Below are 18,893 nucleotides of genomic sequence, written 5' to 3' on the forward strand. Positions count from 1 at the left end.
CAGCTCCTTGGTCTTACTGACGTTGAGGGAGAAGTTGTTATCCCGGGACCACACTAATATGCATGTAAATATCTCATGGCTCAAAGTGGAGGAGAAATTGACTTCATCACTACTTGATTTTGTAAGAGGTGTTAACATGCTGAATGCACCGAGGTGTCTGTTTAAATTACTAGCACACAGCTCGGACACACATGCATACCCCACAAGATTATGGGACTATGGGAGGCGTACATGGGACTATGGGAGGCGTACATGGGACTATGGGAGGCGTACAGTACTACATAGAGTCATGACTACATGGAGCTCTATTCCACATCAGGTGACTGATTTTAAGCAGTAGAATCAGATACAAAAAAACAGATAAAAATACACCTTATGGAACAGTGGGGACTGTGAAGAGACACACACACAGACACAGACACACACACACATACACATGGATTTTGTATTGTAGATATGAGTTAGTAGAGTAGTGGTCTGAGGGAACACACCTAACGTGTTGTGAAATGTAATGTCATGTAAAATGTTACATTTTATGTAACATCCTTAATGTTGCTGGACCCCAGGAAGAGTAGCTGCTGCCTTGGCAGGAACTAATGGGGATCCTTAATAAATACAAAAACAATACCAGGTCACTGACCTCCTCCCTGTACGCTTTCTCATCAGCAAACTTGATAATGGTGTTGGCGTCGTGCGTGGCCACAGTTGTGGGTTAACAGGGAGTACAGGAGGGGAGTAAGCAAAGCGCGCAGCCCTGTGGGGCCCCCGTGTTGAGAGTCAGAGTGGCGGAGGTGATGTTACCTATCCTCACCACCTGGGGTCGGCCCATCAGGAAGTCCAGGATCCAGTTGCAGAGGGAGGTGTTCATTCCCAAGGTCCTATGCTTTGTGACAAGCTTGAAGGGGACTATGGTGTTGAACGCTGAACTGTAGTCAATGAACAGCATTGTCACATAGGTATTCCTGTTATCTAGGTGGGGGAGGGCAGTGTGGAGCGAAATTGAGATTGCGTCTGTTGGAGCTGTGTGCAAATTGGAGTGGGTCTAGGGTATCTGGGATGATGGAGTTGTGTGCCATAACCAGGCTTTCAAATTACTTAATGATTACAGATGTGAGTGCTACAGGGTTTTAGTCATTGTGGCATGAAGCCTTAGAGTTTTGGGGAACAGGAATGATGGTGGTCAGCTTAAAACATGTGGGGATTACAGACTGGGACAAGGAGAGGTTAAAAATTGTTGTAAATAAGCCTGTTCGCTGATCTGCTCTGAGAACACACCCTGGAATACCGTTCAGCCCCGTGGCCTTGTGAGTTTTGACCTGATTAAAGACTTTTCTCACGTGGGCCTCTGAGAGTGGGATCACCCAGTCCTCTGGGCCGGTGGGAGCCCTCTCGCACGGCATGGTGTTGTTATTGTCGAAGCGTGCATAAAATGCATTGAGTTGGTCTGGTAGAGAGGCATCGTTGGGCAGATCACAGCTGGGTCTTCCTCTATAATCCATAATGGACTGTAGCCCCTGCCACATGCAGCGGGTGTCAGAGCCTTTGTAATATGATTCCACCTTATTCCTGTATTGTCCTTTTGCTCGTTTATTGACTCTGTGGAAGTCGTAGCGGGACTTCTTTTACTTGTTCCTGTCCTCAGCCGTAGCCTCAGCTTTTTCTGTGATAGCCCTGTGAGCGGTAGCCCTGTCCCAACCTCAGTGTTAATCCAGGGCTTTTGATTGGGAAAGCAGGGAACCTTCAATGTGGGGACAACGTCGGCGATGCATTTCCTAATGAAGCTGTGGCTGTTGACTGTTAAAGGTGATTTATTCTAAAAGCTGGGTTTAATCCTTTACACAGGCCTTGGCTCAGAAAGGCAAAAACCTGTTTGTTGTTATGAGTGCAGTACATTGACATGATGGGTGGGATGTTGGTTTAATGTGTGTGTGTGTGTGTGTGTGTGTGTGTGTGTGTGTGTGTGTGTGTGTGTGTGTGTCATGCAAAATTACACAAACACACACGCATACATACAAAAAATGAATGAATCCATGCTGATACGGACGCACCAGTCCCAACGTTGAGCGTCAGATTTTCTCAGGGAAGGGATTTTGTTATTGACCTAGTGGCACAGTTTATTCTGGTCCCTTATGCCATGAGGTGATGTTCACCACCAGGGATGTGGTGACATTGACCTGTCATTGACCTGGCTACATGTGACAAAATATGTCACTGCTGTAATAGCAGAGTTGACGCCATAACATGAACTCCCCCCGATTTCTAATTGATTTGCTGCCTTTTATGTTTTTAGAAATGACACCATAACGTGGTAGACTGCTAATGGTTTGACTGATGTTATGTCAGAGAAAAATATTAGCCACAGCATGGTAAAAGCCCTCAAGTGAAAGGTCAAATGCAAATTGGTAAAAATAAATCTATATCTGCATGTGTGTGTGTGTTTGTGTGTGTGTGTGTGTGTGTGTGTGTGTGTGCACGTACAGTATGTGTACTATATATATATGCCTTTTTATCTATTTTTGTGTGTGTGTAAATCCCATTCTACATGAAGCACCTGTACAAGGCCCAGTACGGTGCATTCGGAAAGTATTCAGCTGTCACGATCACTGTCCTCGAACTCCCTGTCATAAATAAGCCAAGGCGCAGCGTGCCGGTAATTCCACATCCTTTATTTAGAAGTGAAACCGAAACAAAACAATAAACAGGATAAACAGAAAGAAACGTGATGTTCTGGGGCTGCTCAAAGGCAGCTGCACAAAAACAAGATCCCACAACTCAAGGAGTGAAAAAGGGCTTCCTAAGTATGGTTCCCAATCAGAGACAACGATAGACAGGTGCCTATGATCGGAAACCATACCTGGCCAAAAGATAGAAATAAAATACATAGAATGCCCACCCCATTTGTATACTTCTGGCCCTTCTTTGGACACTGTGTTAACAACCCTCCAGACGAGCTTTAATGCCATTCAACTCTCCTTCCGTGGTCTCCAACTGCTCCTAAACACAAGTAAAACTAAATGCATGCTCTTCAACCGATCGCTGCCTGCACCTGCCCGCCCGTCCAGCATAACTTCTCTGGACGGTTCTAACTTAGAATTTGTGGACAACTACAAATACCTAGGTGTCTGGTTAGACTGTAAACTCTCCTTCCAGACTCACATCAATCATCTCCAATCCAAAGTGAAATCTAGAATTGGCTTCCTATTTCGCAACAAAGCATCCTTCACTCATACTGCCAAACATACCCTCGTAAAACTGACCATCCTACCAATCCTCGACTTCGGCGATGTCATTTACAAAATAGCCTCCAATACCTTACTCAACAAGCTGGATGCAGTCTATCACAGTGCCATCCGTTTTGTCACCAAAGCCCCATATACAACCCACCACTGCGACCTGTACGCTCTCGTTGGCTGGCCTTCGCTTCATAATCGTCGCCAAACACATTGGCTCCAGGTCATCTACAAGACCCTGCTAGGTAAAGTCCCTCCTTATCTCCGCTCACTGGTCACCATAGCAGCACCCACCTGTAGCACGCGCTCCAGCAGGTATATCTCTCTGGTCACCCCTAAAGCCAACTCCTCCTTTGGTCGTCTCTCCTTCCAGTTCTCTGCTGCCAATGACTGGAACGAACTACAAAAATCTATGAAACTGGAAACACTTATCTCCCTCACTAGCTTTAAGCACCAGCTGTCAGAGCAGCTCACAGATCACTGCACCTGTACATAGCCCATCTATAATTTAGCCCAAACTACTACCTCTTCCCCTACTGTAATTATTTATTTTGCTCCTTTGCACCATATTATTTATATTTGAACTTTGAACTTTCTTCAAACTACAAATCTACCATTCCAGTGTTTTTCTTGCTATACTTTATTTACTTTGCCACCATGGCATTTTTTGCCTTTACCTCCCTTATCTCACATCATTTGCTCACATTGTATATAGTCTTATTTTTTTTCTACTGCATCATTGATTGTATGTTGTTTTATTCCATGTGTAACCCTGTGTTGTTGTATGTTGTCGAACTGCTTTGCTTTATCTTGGCCAGGTCGCAATTGTAAATGAGAACTTGTTCTCAACTTGCCTACCTGGTTAAATAAAGGTGAAATAAATAAAATAAATAAAAAAATATCACACCCTGACATAACTAAACAGAGAAAAACGTCTCTCTCAGGTCAGGGCGTGACATCAGCTCCCCTGACTTTTTCCACATTTTGTTACGTTACAGCCTTATTCTAAAATGGATTAAATATTTTTTTCCCCTCGTCAGTCTACACACAATGCCCCATAGTGACAAAGCAAAAACAGATTTTTTGAAATTTTAGCAAATGTATTAAAAATAAAATATTACATTTACATAAGTAATCAGACCCTTTACTCAGTACTTTATTGATGGACCTTTGGCAGCAATTACAGGGTATGACGCTACAAACTTGGCACACCTGTATTTGGGGAGTTTCTTCCATTCTTCTCTGCTGCACAGCTATTTTCAGGTCTCTCCAGAGATGTTCAATTGGGTTCAAGTTCGGGCTCTGGCTGGGCCACTCAAGGACATTCAGAGACTTGTCCTGAAGCCACTCCTGCGTTGTCTTGCTGTGTGTTTAGGGTCGTTGTCCTGTTGGAAGGTGAAACTTTGCCCCAGTCTGAGGTCCTGAACGCCCTGGAGCAAGATTTCATCAAGGATCTCTCTGTACTTTGCTCCATTCATCTTTCCCTTGATCCTGACTAGTCTCCCAGTCCCTGCCACTGAAAAACATCCCCACAGCATGATACTGCCACCACCATTCTTCATCGTAGGGATGGTGCTAGGTTTCCTCCAGATGTGACACTTGGCATTCAGGCCATCTTGGTTTCACAGACCAGAAAATCTTGTTTATCATTGTCTGAGAGTCTTTAGGTGCCTTTTGGCAAATCCTAAGTGGGCTGTGATGTGCCTTTTACTGAGGAGTGGCTTCCGTCTGGCCACTCTACCATAAAGGCCAGAGATGGTTGTCTTACTGGAAGGTTCTCCCATCTCCACAGAGGAACTCTAGAACTCAGTCAGAGTGACCACCGGGTTCTTGGTCACCTCCCTGACCAAGGCACTTGTACCCCAAATTTCTCAGTTTGGCCGGGCGGCCAGCTCTAGGAAGAGTCTTGGTGGTTCCAAACTTCTTCCATTTAAGAATGATGGAGGCCACTGTGTTCTTGGGGGCCTTCAATGCTGCAGACATTTTTGGTACCCTTCCCCAAATCTGTGCCTCGACACAATCCTGTCTCGGAGCTCTACGGACAATTCCTTTGACCTCATGGCTTGGTTTTTACTCTGACATGCACTGTCAACTGTGGGACCTTATATAGACAGGTGTGGGCCTTTCCAAATCATGTCCAATCAATTGAATTTACCATAGGTTGAATCCAATGAAGTTGTAGAAACATCTCAAGGAGGATGTGAGTTCAGGGTCTAGGAGGTATTTCTGTTTTTTATTGGTAATACATTTGCCAAAATTCTAAAAACCTGTTTTCACTTCGTCATTATGGGGTATTGTGTGTAGATTGATGAGGAAAAAGAAATAATTTAATCAATTTTAGAATAAGGCTGTAACGTAACAAAATTTGGAAAAAGTCCAGGGGTCTGAACACTTTCCGAATGCACTGTATATTATGTAGCTCTCATAACATTATACTTGAAGATACTGGAACAATAGCATACAGTCCAGTACTGTAGAATCCAGCAGACCTACTGCATCTACAGTATAACATCACATGTAATTAGACAGTTAGAGGAAGCCAGATTAACCATTTGATCTCGACTCAGTCATCTACCGTCATCTCGCAGTGGACACACCTCCCAGTCAATTTGGCTAAGAGCACCACACTTAGAATTATTAAAGAGCCAACAAGAGGGCCCTTACATGATTAACATAATTACAGCATAATTAAGTTAAAGAAAACACTGGGAGGGAGGAAGTCTAATGAGAGATCTAAAGAAAATGATTTTTCACCAAGACTGTGTGTGTGTGTGTGTGTGTGTGTGTGTGTGTGTGTGTGTGTGTGTGTGTGTGTGTGTGTGTGTGTGTGTGTGTGTGTGTGTGTGTGTGTGTGTGTGTGTGCGTGCGGATGTGTTTAACTATACTTGTGGGGACCAGAAGTCCCTACAAGAATATTAAAGGGGAAAAAATGTGACCAACTGTGGACGTTTTGTTGGTCCCCACAAGGTCAAATGCTATTTCGAGGGGGTTTAGGGTTAAGGTTAGAATTAGTGTTAGGGTTAGGAGCTAGGGTTAGCTTTAAGGTTAGGAGCTAGGGTTAGCTTTAAGGTTAGGAGCTAGGGTTAGGTTTAGAGTTAGGGTAGGTTTTTGGGTTAAGGTTATGGTAAGGTTTAGGGTAAGGGTAAGGGTAAGGTTTAGGGTTAGGGGTTAAGGAAAATAGGATTTTGAATAGGTTTGAATTGTATGTCCCCACAAGATTAGCTGCACAAGAATGTGTGTGTGTGAGCGTGCGTGCGTGTGCCACACACGTTTGGCATTGAACAAGTGCTCCTCCTACAGGGGAAGCCAATGTACTCTCTGTCATTAGCTGCATAGACAACTGATTGACTGACTGACTTATCACCAGATAAAGAGCATCCAATGGGAAGAAACTATCTATCCACAGGGTGTTTGTGAGTCCCTATTAATCCCATTCAGAATTCCACTTTACAATATATCCAGTAACGAAGTTGGATGTACAGTCGTTTTTTCCCCTATGGGCTATAGTAGCCACGCAATGGAAATTGATCTTTAAATTAAAATGGACACATTCAGCATAATAGCCAACATAGCATAGGTCTAGGAAATATAATTATCTACCACTATTTGAGCTATATGATTAACCTTCGTATTATCTTAGTGTATAAGGTTTAGCCCAGCGTTATTATACTGTAGTTTATATTATACTACCCATTGGTAACTCCTTAGTGGGGATTTCATTGTAACACCATTGGGATGGATGGAGGTTGGAGGAGGGGTGAGCCAGCTAACTACGCCATATATACATAATACATTAACAACTGTAAGTGCTGTTATTGTGCAGTGGAAACGTCTAGGAGCAACAACGGCTCAGCCGCGAAGTGGTAAGCCACACAAGCTCACAGAATGGGACAGCCGAGTGCTGAAGAACGTAGCATGTAAATATCATCTGTCCTCCATTGCAACATTCACTACCGAGTTCCAAACTGCCTCTGGAAGCAAAGCCACCACAATAATTGTTCATCAGGAGCTTCATGAAATGGGTTTCCATGGCCGAGCAGCTGAGCAGCCGCATACAAGCCTAAAATCGGCATGCGCAATGCCAAGCGTCAGCTGGAGTGGTGTAAAGTTCGCCTCCATTGGACTCTGGAGCAGTGGAAACACAGTCTCTGGAGTGATGAATCACGCTTCATCGTCTGGCAGTCCAACGGACGAATCTGGGTTTGACGGATGCAAGGAAAACGCTACCTGACCCAATGCATAGTGCCAACTGTAAAGTTTGGTAGAGGAGGAATAATAGTCTGGGGCTGTTTTTCATGGTTCGGGCTAGGCCCCTTGGTCCAGTGAAGGGAAATCTTAACACTACTGCATAATGACATTCTAGATGATTCTGTGCTTCCAAATTTGTGGCAACAGTTTTGGGAAGGCTTTTTCCTGTTTCAGCATGACAATGTCCCCATGCACAAAGCGAGGTCCATACAGAAATGGTTTGAGGAGATTGATGTGGAAGAACTTGACTGGCCTGCACAGAGCCCTGTCATCAACCCCATCAAACAACTTTGGAATGAATTGGAACGCCAACTGCAAGCCAGGCCTAATCGCCCAACATCAGTGCCCGACTTCACTAATGCTCTTGTGGCTGAATGGAAGCAAATCCCCACAGCAATGTTCCAACATCTGGTGGAAACCCTTTCCAGAAGAGTGGAGGCTGTTATAGCAGCAAAGGGGAGACCAACTCCATATTAATGGCCATGATTTTGGAATGAGATGTTCGACGAGCAGGTGTCCACATACTTTTGGCCATGTAGTGTGTCATCATGCGAGGTGAGTGTGGTGATTTGACACACAGTCATCTCACCAGTGTCATGCCCGCTAACATGCAACTCATGGTTGACGTGAGAGTCAGCATCGACCATAAACAGTCTATGTTATACTATTGACTTATTTGTGCTATTGTGGGATGATACATGAGGTGTTGTGATGCGTCTCCTGTAGGTTGTCTTGAAATGGGGGAGTGTCGGGTGTAGATTTGTGTGTTCGTCATTTTTTAAGGTCAACCTTAGCCTGCAAACTTAAAAGGGAACATTCTAAAATGTTCAACATCAAATTGATCATCTCCAGCACCACTGCAATGTCAACAGATGTGAAAACAGCTGGTTTTATTGTTTCAAAATAACAATAGAAGGAGCCACTGATGACATCATCGAGTGTGCATCATGTGATTTTAAACAGCTATGGCAAGCAGGCAAATGTTAGTAAGTAAGTAAAGCCCAGTCCCTCTTCTTGATCTCAAACAATTGAATGAAGACGGTTATTCAGTGGACTCTATGGTGTTTTAGCTCTATCACTCTCTGAGATGGCAGCATGGCATGGTGGTGTGTTTGTAGGACAAGTGTAGCGGGGCAGAAAATAGAAAAGCCAGACACCTAATTACACCTGTCGCAGCGGGCACCAAGTGTGGCGAGACCGGCACAGGGTGTCCAGGGCTGTGTCGCCTCCAACTCCCATCCTCAAACACACACATGCACACACATGCATGCACGCATGCACACATACACTTATGGTTTGTTCCCCTGGGTAATATGGGGACACGCTAGACACTCCCACATAACATGTTTGTTTCCCTTTGCCAAAAGTAGTGTGAAATCTCAGAACCATAGAACATTGTCAATGTTGATTGACGCTGGCTGCAAAGATATAATAGATGGATGGTTACCAGGAAATGGATGAATGACATGTCAATTCATTGATTTGGATTGATTTGATTGATGCGTTGGTACGACACCAATAAGCCTTTGGAGAAACACAGAGAGAACAGTCTCAGGTAAACCCAAAACATGCAGTTTTGGTCTAGGATGTTTCGTTATTATAGGCCCTATTAATCACAGTTTCATTTATGAAGCTCGTGTTAGGATGTGGGAAGAAAATCGAAATTTGACTACAAAATGGTGTTTGTAATCATTACACGATGGTAATGAAATTCCATCATGAAACTGCATGCACGGTTGACATTTACTAAACTGAGGAAAAGTGGCCCTGTGTCTAAGGGGCTATGGTTGCCATGTGCAAATTCAGGCAGGCAGGCACGGAAGCATGGAGGCACGCAGACAGATGCACACACACACACAACCCCCCCCCCCTCCACACACACACACACACACACTAAACACACACAGCCCTACAGCCCAGAGGAGCAGGTTCTCTTGTTTAACATGGACATGGAGAGCTTCTGTTCCCGTTGGAGGCTGACATTTAAAACCAGGCCCAAATCACACCTGCTGTTTACATTCCTAGTGTTACACATCAGGACCCTTCTCCACACTCCACACTCTGCCGCTTACAGGAACCAGACCTGCTGGCTAGCTTTTTATAGCTATTTGATCTAGCAGTCTTGTTTACATTAAGATGTTGTTTGTCACTAACTTTTTAATCAATGTGAAAGTAATAACATCTTAATTGTCCAATAAAGCTTTATTAAAACTCCTCTCCTTCTCTCCCACTCCCAGGTGCTGAACCTCAGCTTGTCCAACACGGCTTTATTAAAACTCCTTCCACTCTCTCCTCCCAGGCTTTATTAACACACCTCTCCCTCTCTCCCACTCCCAGGTGCTGAACATCAGCTTGTCCAACACGGCTTTATTAAAACTCCTTCCACTCTCTCCTCCCAGGCTTTATTAACACACCTCTCCCTCTCTCCTCCTCCCAGGTTCTGAACATCAGCTTGTCCAACACGGCTTTATTAAAACTCCTCTCCCTCTCTCCTCCTCCTCCCAGGTGCTGAACCTCAGCTTGTCCAACACGGCTTTGTTAAAACTCCTTCCACTCTCTCCTCCCAGGCTTTATTAACACACCTCTCCCTCTCTCCTCCTCCCAGGTGCTCAACCTTTTCCTAGCCTTGCTGCTCAGCTCGTTCAGCTCGGACAACCTCTCGGCGCCCGACGACGATGGCGAGATGAACAACCTACAGATTGCCATTGGCCGCATCAAAAGCGGCATGAGCTGGCTCCGAAGCCAGGTTGGGCACTTGATTTTAAACAGCTATTCATTGTTTAATTACATTTTTATTCTCTACTTTTTTACTATTTAGCATAGACAATTAGATAGATTCAAAATAAGATATATCATGAAATGTAGTATGGGCTATGAGTAAAAATTAAACAACCTATATCAACCAAACAAACAAATTAATCACAAAACCCCCAAAAAATAACATGCAAAAAAAGTTAATCACGTCTTCTTAAACGTATTTCATTACTTCGTTGCAGATCTGCGACTTCTTCAACGGCAACTTCAAGCGGCGGCGGCAGAAGAGCAAAGAAGCCGAGGCCATGCTGAAGCTCAAGAGGCTGAGCCACAGTGCTCCGCTTGGCGAGGTTGGCAATGGGACAGTGGTGGCGGTGGCGGGAGGGATCGGACGCCACGGGGAGAAGATTATGGTCCCGGAGGTGGACGACAGCTACATGACCAACCCCAACCTGACCATCAGTGTGCCCATCGCTCCTGGCGAGTCGGATGTGGAGTTCCCCGAGGACGAGGATGAGGAGGAAGAGGGGGAGAGCGAGAGCTCAGAGGCGGAGGAGGAGGAGGAGGAGAGCAAGCAGGTAGGATGGGAGTTTAGGTTGGTGGAAGTGAAGGGTACCGATATGGAAGTCTATATCGATATCAGTCACATTTTTGTGATACAAGCCATTAATGGGCCACTGTAATATATCAGATATTGTTATTCCCAAACATTAAATCAAATCAAATCAAATTTTATTAGTCACATACACGTGTTTAGCAGATGTTATTGCAGGTGTATTGAAATGCTTGTGTTTCTAGCTCCAACAGTGCAGTAACATCTAACATGTAATATCTAACAATTTCACAACAATAGACACAATACACACAAATCTAAAGTAAAGGAATGGAATTAAGAATATATAAATATTTGGGCGAGCAATGTCAGAGCGGCATAGACTAAGATACAGTAGACTTGGATATAATACAGTATATACGTATGAGATGAGTAATGCAAAAAATGTAAACATTATTAAAGTGACTAATGTTCCATTATTAAAGTGGCCAGTGATTTCAAGATTATGTATATAGGGCAGCAGCCTCTAATGTGCTAATGATGGCTATTTAACAGTCTGATAGTCTTGAGATAGAAGATGTTTTTCAGTTTCTCGGTCCCAGCTTTAATGCACCTGTACTGACCACGCCTTCTGGATGATAGTGGGGTGAACAGGCAGTGTCTGGGGTGGTTGTTGTCCTTGATGATCTTTTTGGCCTTCCTGTGACATCGGGTGCTGTCGGTGCCCTGGAGGGCAGGTAGTTTGCCCACAGTGATGCGTTGGGCAGACCGCACCACCCTCTGGAGAGCCCTGCGGTTGTGTGCGGTGCAGTTGCCGTACCAGGTGGTGATACAGCCCGACAGGATGCTTTCAATTGTGCAACTGTAAAAGTTTGTGAGGGTTTTAGGTGCCAAGAAAAATGTATTCAGCCTCCTGAGGTTGAAGAGGTGCTGTTGCGCCTTCTTCACCACACTGTCTGTGTGGGTGGACCATTTCAGTTTGTCAGTGATGTGTATGCCGAGGAACTTGAAGCTTTCCACCTTCTCCACTGCTGTCCCGTCGATGTGGATAGGGGGGTGCTCCCTCTGCTGTTTCTTGAAGTCCACGATCAGCTCCTTTGTTTTGTTGATGTTGGGTGAGAGGTTATTTTCCTGGCACCACACTCCCAGGGCCCTCACCTCCTCCCTGTAGGCTGTCTCGTCATTGTTGGTAATCAGGCCTACTACTGTTGTGTCATCTGCAAACTTGATGATTGAGTTGGAGGCATGCATGGCCACGCAGTCATGGGGGAACAGGGAGTACAGCAGGAGGCTGAGCATGCATCCTTGTGGGGCCCCAGTGTTGAGGATCAGTGAAGTGGAGGTGTTGTTTCCTACCTTCACCACCTGGGGGTGGCCAGTCAGGAAGCCCAGGACCCAGTTGCACAGGGCGGGGTTCAGACCCAGGGCCTCGAGCTTAATGATAAGCTTGGAGGGTACTATGGTGTTGAATGCTGAGCTGTAGTCAATGAACAGCATTTTTACATAGGTATTCCTCTTGTCCAGATGGGATAGGGCAGTGTACAGTGCGATGGCGATTGCATCGTCTGTGGATCTATTGGGGCAGTAAGCAAATTGAATTGACTACTCTCTCAAAGCACTTCATGATGACAGAAAAGAGTGCTACAGGGCGATAGTCACTGGGCCGGCAGCCTTGCGAGGGTTAACACGCTTAAACGTCTTACGTCGGCCACGGAGAAGGAGAGCCCACAGTCCTTGGTAGCGGTCGGTGGCACTGTGTTATCCTCAAAGAGGGCGAAGAAGGTGTTTTGCTTGTTCGGAAGCAAGACGTCGGTGTCCGCGACAGAGGGAATAACATCACTGTTTGTATTCTGCCATATTCCCAGTCACCTTGCCTTGGTTAAATGCGATGGTTCGTGCTTTCAGTTTTGCGCGAATGCTGGCATCTATCCATGGTTTCTGGTTAGGTTTTAATAGTTACAGTGGATACAACATCTCCTATACACTTCCTGATAAACTCAGTCACCGTATCAGTATAATCATCAATGTTATTCACTGAGGCTATATCGGAGGAACATATCCCAGTCCTTGTAATTATAACAATATTGATACGTGAATTCCAATTGGTCAGACCAGCATTGAATAGTCCTTAGCACGGGTACTTCGTGTTTGAGTTTCTGCATATAGGAAGGGAGTAGAAAAATGGAGTCGTTACATCATAGAGGCTAATATTTTCTACTTTAATTAGTGATTGACTTCAGACGGCAGACTGCTGCTAGATACGTAATTATGACAGAGTTGGTCTTGTCTCACACTGTAGGCATTGCCATGTGTGCTTGTCCCTCTCATGTTAGAACTGTGATGTTCATTGTGTCTACTAAATGTGGGTCAGATGCATGTATGAGTTCTTCTAGTCTTTTGGTCCACCCTCTCTTTTCTCTCTCCTCTCTCTCTCCCCCCTCATCTTTTTCTCTCTCTCACTCTCTTTCTCTCTCTGGCCTGAGAGGTTGCTTAGCCGTCCAATAACTGACGGTTGAGCAGACTGGAAAGAGAGCCCTTATCTCCCTCTCTTTTTCTCTCACCCTCCACTCTCCACCCGCCACCCTCCTCTCTCTCTCATTCCATCCCTTTCCCTCTCCCTCTCCCTCTCTCTCCGTCTGAAGTGAGCCGCTCCAAGCCCACGCACAAAGGCTATTTTCATGCCCTGTTTTGTTTTCTCACTTCCTCCAGAGCAATTTGGCCCTGAGCGGACACTTCCCAAAATGGATGCCCTGTCCAATTGTACACCTTGTAAAGATTTATACTACTATTTCTGTAGTTGGGTACTTCTTCCATTTGGTAACAATGGCTCCGTATATTGCCGCCCAATCAGGAATATGGAATAAGATCCTTGAGGGCAAAGTGCATTTTGTTGCCTGCATTTGTCTTTCACCTGTCTCTTTGTCTGCATCCATTAAAATGGGTTGAATTGAACTGAGCTAGATTGTGGCCCATTACCTTGTTGTCTGGGGGTTAGGGTTAGTTTCAAAGATGAATTGATGTTGACAAGGAGACGTGAAATGAGCCAGGCTTCTTGAATAAATATAAAACTTTGTTGAAGTTGAAAAGGTTGGGAGCTGGGAGAAGGAGAGCGAGCTTATACTACGTGGTATGCAAACGTTTATGGAGCGTTTTGCAAATGTTTATGGAAACATGATACAGCATTCTCAACATGTATGGAACAGGTTGTTAATATATATACACTACCGTTCAAAAGTTTGGGGTCACTTAGAAATGTCCTTTTTGAAAGAAAATCACAATTTTTGTCCATTAAAGTAACATCAAATTGATCAAAAATACCAGTGTAGACATTGTTAATGTTGTAAATGACTATTGTAGCTGGAAACGGCTGATTTTTTTATGGAATATCTACATAGGCGTACAGAGGCCCATTATCAGCAACCATCACTCCTGTGTTCCAATGGCACGTTGTGTTAGCTAATCCAGTTTATCATTTTAAAAGGTTTGAGCCTGTGATCGAATCCACAAATGCCGATGCTCCAGATACTCAACTAGTCTAAAGAAGGCCAATTTTATTGCTTCTTTAAATCAGCACAACAGTTTTCAGCTGTGCTAACCTAATTGCAAAACGGTTATCTAATGATCAATTAGCCTTTTAAAATGACAAACTTGGATTAGCTAACACAACATGCCATTGGAACACAGGAGTGATGGTTGCTGATAATGGGCCTCTGAATGACTATGTAGATATTCCATTAAAAATCAGCCATTTCTAGCTACAATAGTCATTTACAACATTAACAATGTGTACAGTGTATTTCTGATCCATTTGATGTTATTTAAATCGACAAAAAAAATGTGCTTTTCTTTTAAAAAACAAGGACATTTCTAAGTGACCTCAAACTTTTGAACGGTAGTATACACAGTTGAAGTTGGAAGTTTACATACACCTTAGCCAAATACATTTAAACTCAGTTTTTCACAATTCCTGACATTTAATCCTAGTAAAGATTCCCTGTTTTAGGTCAGTTAGGATCACCACTTTATTTTAAGAATATGAAATGTCAGAATAATAGTAGAGAGAATAATTTATTTCAGCTTTAATTTCTTTCATCACATTCCCAGTGGGTCGGAAGTTTACATACACTGAATTAGTATTTGGTAGCATTGCCTTTAAATTGTTTAACTTGGGTCAAATGTTTCGGGTAGCCTTCCACAAGCTTCTCACAATAAGTTGGGTGAATTTTGACCCATTGCTCCTGACAGTGCTGGTGTAACTGAGTCAGGTTTGTAGGCCTCCTTGCTCGCACACACTTTTTCAGTTTTGCCCACATTTTTTCTATAGGATTGAGGTTAGGGCTTTGTGATGGCCACTCCAATACCTTGACTTTGTTGTCCTTAAGCCATTTTGCCACACCTTTGGAAGTATACTTGGAGTCATTGTCCATTTGGAAGACCCATTTGCGACCATGCTTTAACTTCCTGACTGATGTCTTGAGATGTTGCATCAATATATCCACATCATTTTCTTTCCTCATGATGCCATCTATTTTGTGAAGTGCACCAGTCCCTCCATCAGCAAAGCATCCCCACAACATGAAGCTGCCACCCCCGTGCTTCACAGTTGGGATGGTGTTCTTCGGCTTGCAAGCCTCAACCTTTTTCCTCCAAACATAACGATGGTCATTATGGCCAAACAGTTATATTTTTGTTTCATCAGAGCAGAGGACATTTCTCCAAACAGTACGATCTTTGTCCCCATGTGCAGTTGCAAACCGTAGCCGGGCTTTTTTATGGCGGTTTTGGAGCAGTGGCTTCTTCCTTGCTGAGCGCCCTTTCAGGTTATGTCGATATAGGACTTGTTTTACTGTGAATATAGTTACTTTTGTACCCGTTTCCTCCAGCATCTTCACAAGGTCCTTTGCTGTTGTTCTGGGATTGATTTGCACTTTTCGCACCAAAGTACGTTCACCTCTAGGAGACAGAACGTGTCTCCTTCCTGAGCGGTATGATGGCTGCATGGTTCCATGGTGTTTATACTTGTGTACTATTGTTTGTACAGATGAACGTGGTACCTTCAGGCGTTTGGAAATTGCTCCTAAGGATGAACCAGACTTGCGGAGGTCTACAATTTCTTTCTGAGGTCTTGGCTGATTTCTTTACATTTTCCCATGATGTCAAGCAAAGAGGCACTGAGTTTGAAGGTAGGCCTTGAAATACATCCACAGGTACATCTCCAATTGACTCAAATGATGTCAATGATGCCTATCAGAAGCTTCTAAAGCCATGACATACTTTTCTGGAATTTTCCAAGCTGTTTAAAAGCACAGTCAACTTAGTGTATGTAAACTTCTGACCCACTGGAATTGTGATACAGTGAATTATAAGTGGAATAATCTGTCTGTAAACAATTGTTGGAAAAATTACTTGTGTCTTGCTAAAAGTAAATGTCCCAACCGACTTGCCAAATCTATCGTTTGTTAACAAGAAATGTGTGGAGTGGTTGAAAAGGAGTTTTAATGACTCCAACCTAAGTATGTGTAAACTTCCGACTTCAACTGTATATGTGTGTGTGTATATATATATATATATATATGAATGAGAGAGAGAGAGAGAGAGACAAAAAGTTGTTTACATCTGTTTTCTCTTCCGTTCTCTCTGCCTCCATTTGTCTCTCTCGCTCTCCCTCCGTCCCTCTAAACAGAGCTGACTTATCTGTGTCGGTTTGTCTCTTTGCACACCTGTGCTCCAATTAGTTTTAAGAGAGCGGTCACGTCTTGCCCACCCGCTTTAATCTTACTATGCACCTGTCCTCTCACCGTCCCTTGTTCTCTCTTTCTCTCTTTTATCCCTTCACTCACTCCATCTCTGTACACCTGCCTGTCCACCTACTCAGTCTGTTTTATCTTTATCCCTACACCTGTCCCTGACTCCTCCCTCCCCCTCTCTCTCTCTCTCTCTCTCTCTCTCTCGCTCTTTCTCTTTCTTTTTCTCTCTTTTAAGACAACCTGTTATATGCATGTCACCCATGGAGGCTGTTTCAGGTTTGCTGTAGCTCACTGTGTAGATAATCAGGAAGTACACGCAGGGTTCCCTAGCCAGTCTCCCGTACAGAGCGGCCATCTGCATCTATCCAGCTAACCGTGGCCTCAAATGCATGCCTGTCGCTATCCTTTATCAGGAAAAGGGCAGCGAGAGAGAACATTGCCCTGAAACATTAGTTAGCACCTAAAAGATAATTAGAACAATTCAAAACATTGTAAACAAGGCAACAGTAAACAATTTTGTCCCCCACAAATGATTGGGCCAATTTCATCGTGTGAAACCACAGACTATCCATTAAATTGACCAGATACTCTGGTGGCCACTCTGACAATGCTAGCAGTGCCAGCTGTGTCACTAGAGATTCTGGGTTCGAGTCCAGGCTCTGTCGCAGCCGGTGGGCACAATTGGCCCAGCGTCGTCCGGGTTAGAGGAGGGTTTGGCCGGCAGGGATGTCCCTGTCCCATCGCGCACTAGCGACTCCTATGGCGGGCCAGGCACAGTGCATGCTGACAAGGTCGCCAGGTGCACTGTGTTTCCTCCAACACATTGGTGCATCCGGGTTAAATGGGCATTGTGTCAAGAGGCAGTGCGGCTTGGTTGGGTTGTGTTTCGGAGGACACCTGCCATCCAGGACCTCTACACCAGGCGGTGTCAGAGGGAAGGCCCAAAAAATTGTCAAAGACCCCAGCCTCCCAGTCATAGACTGTTCTCTCTAGAGAACACCCCCTCTTTTTACACTGCTGCTACTCTCTGTTTATCCTATATGCATAGCCACTTTAACTATACATTCATGTACATACTACCTCAATTGGGCCGACCAACCAGTGCTCCCGCACATTGGCTAACTGGGTTATCTGCATTGTGTCCCGTCACCCACCACCCGCCAATCCCTCTTTTACGCTACTGCTACTCTCTGTTCATCATATATGCATAGTCACTTTAACCATATCTACATGTACATACTACCTCAATCAGCCTGACTAACCGGTGTCTGTATGTAGCCTCGCTACTTTTATAGCCTCGCTTCTGTATATAGACTGTCTTTTTACTGTTGTTTTATTTCTTTATTTACCTACTGTTCACCTAATACCTTTTTTGCACTATTGGTTAGAGCCTGCAAGTAAGCATTTCACTGTAAGGTCTGTTGTATTCGGCGCACGTGACAAATAAAATTTGATTTGATTCTGCCTTGTTGAAAACATGCCCGAGTTGTGCAGATTAATGTTAGATTTGAGAAGGGCGCGCTTCCATCCACGCTTTCGCCCGATGACGTAACGTTCAACTGGGCCAGCATAACATGGCATCAGTATACTAGTAACAACCTAAGTGTTACAAAACTTATATTTGATCAAATAAGCCATTCAATGTTTTCTTAAACAAATTCAACACTCTCATTGACCTCCATACAAACACACAACAACAACAAAAAGCCACTTGCTGGAGAAGACAGATTTTAGGCCCAGTTATCCCTCTCACTTCACAATCGGGCCAGTGCTGTCTGACATATTGCGTGTGACTAACACGAACAAATGGACAGACGAACAGATAAACAGACGAACGGACGGAGACCGATCCACAGTTCCCTTCTCGATTTCAAGGTGGAGGACAATTAAGGGTTACAGTAGGTTAGCAGCAGGCAAAAAGCGTCTCCGCTCTTGTTTTTACTATGAAGAGACTATGCAGCCGAGGCAGACACAGGCTCGTCCCTTTCACAACACCTCAACGTCAAAGTATGGCTGGGAGGGTGTGATAGAAAAAAGCAGCGCCCGGCGTTAGCTCGCACCCGGGACAAATCTCCCACATGAGCTGTAATGCCACAGCCAGCTGAAAGACTGGGGAAATTTAGATGGGATTTGTTTCACCTCTGACGCCCACCTTACCTCTTCTTCAGTCAACGGCCTGTCTATCTGATTCATCACTACAGGGGCCAAGGCCCGGACCACTATTTACACTTCGAAGGGAAGGGTGTGTGTGCATGTGTGTGTTTGTGGAGCCTGGAAACCTAGCGGCTGTTGACCATTCCTCACACCATTGTGCCATTGAGCCCTTGTACATCATAAGCATAGCTTTCTAACTGTAAAGTC

At 44.4% G+C, this 18,893-nt stretch overlaps 1 protein-coding gene across 5 annotated transcripts in view; it reads left to right on the forward strand.

Annotated features, from left to right (window-relative positions):
- Positions 1–18,893, forward strand: part of scn5lab (sodium channel, voltage gated, type V-like, alpha b) — a 182,685-nt gene that overhangs the window by 127,612 nt on the left and 36,180 nt on the right. For all 5 annotated transcript variants that reach the window (XM_029755527.1, XM_029755529.1, XM_029755530.1 and 2 more), the window contains 2 exons: positions 10,084–10,224; positions 10,475–10,810. In XM_029755527.1, the coding sequence (XP_029611387.1) occupies positions 10,084–10,224; positions 10,475–10,810 (477 nt within the window). The remainder of the gene's footprint in view (positions 1–10,083; positions 10,225–10,474; positions 10,811–18,893) is intronic.

This window comes from Salmo trutta, chromosome 6, assembly GCF_901001165.1.
Source record: "Salmo trutta chromosome 6, fSalTru1.1, whole genome shotgun sequence".
NCBI lineage: Eukaryota > Metazoa > Chordata > Actinopteri > Salmoniformes > Salmonidae > Salmo > Salmo trutta.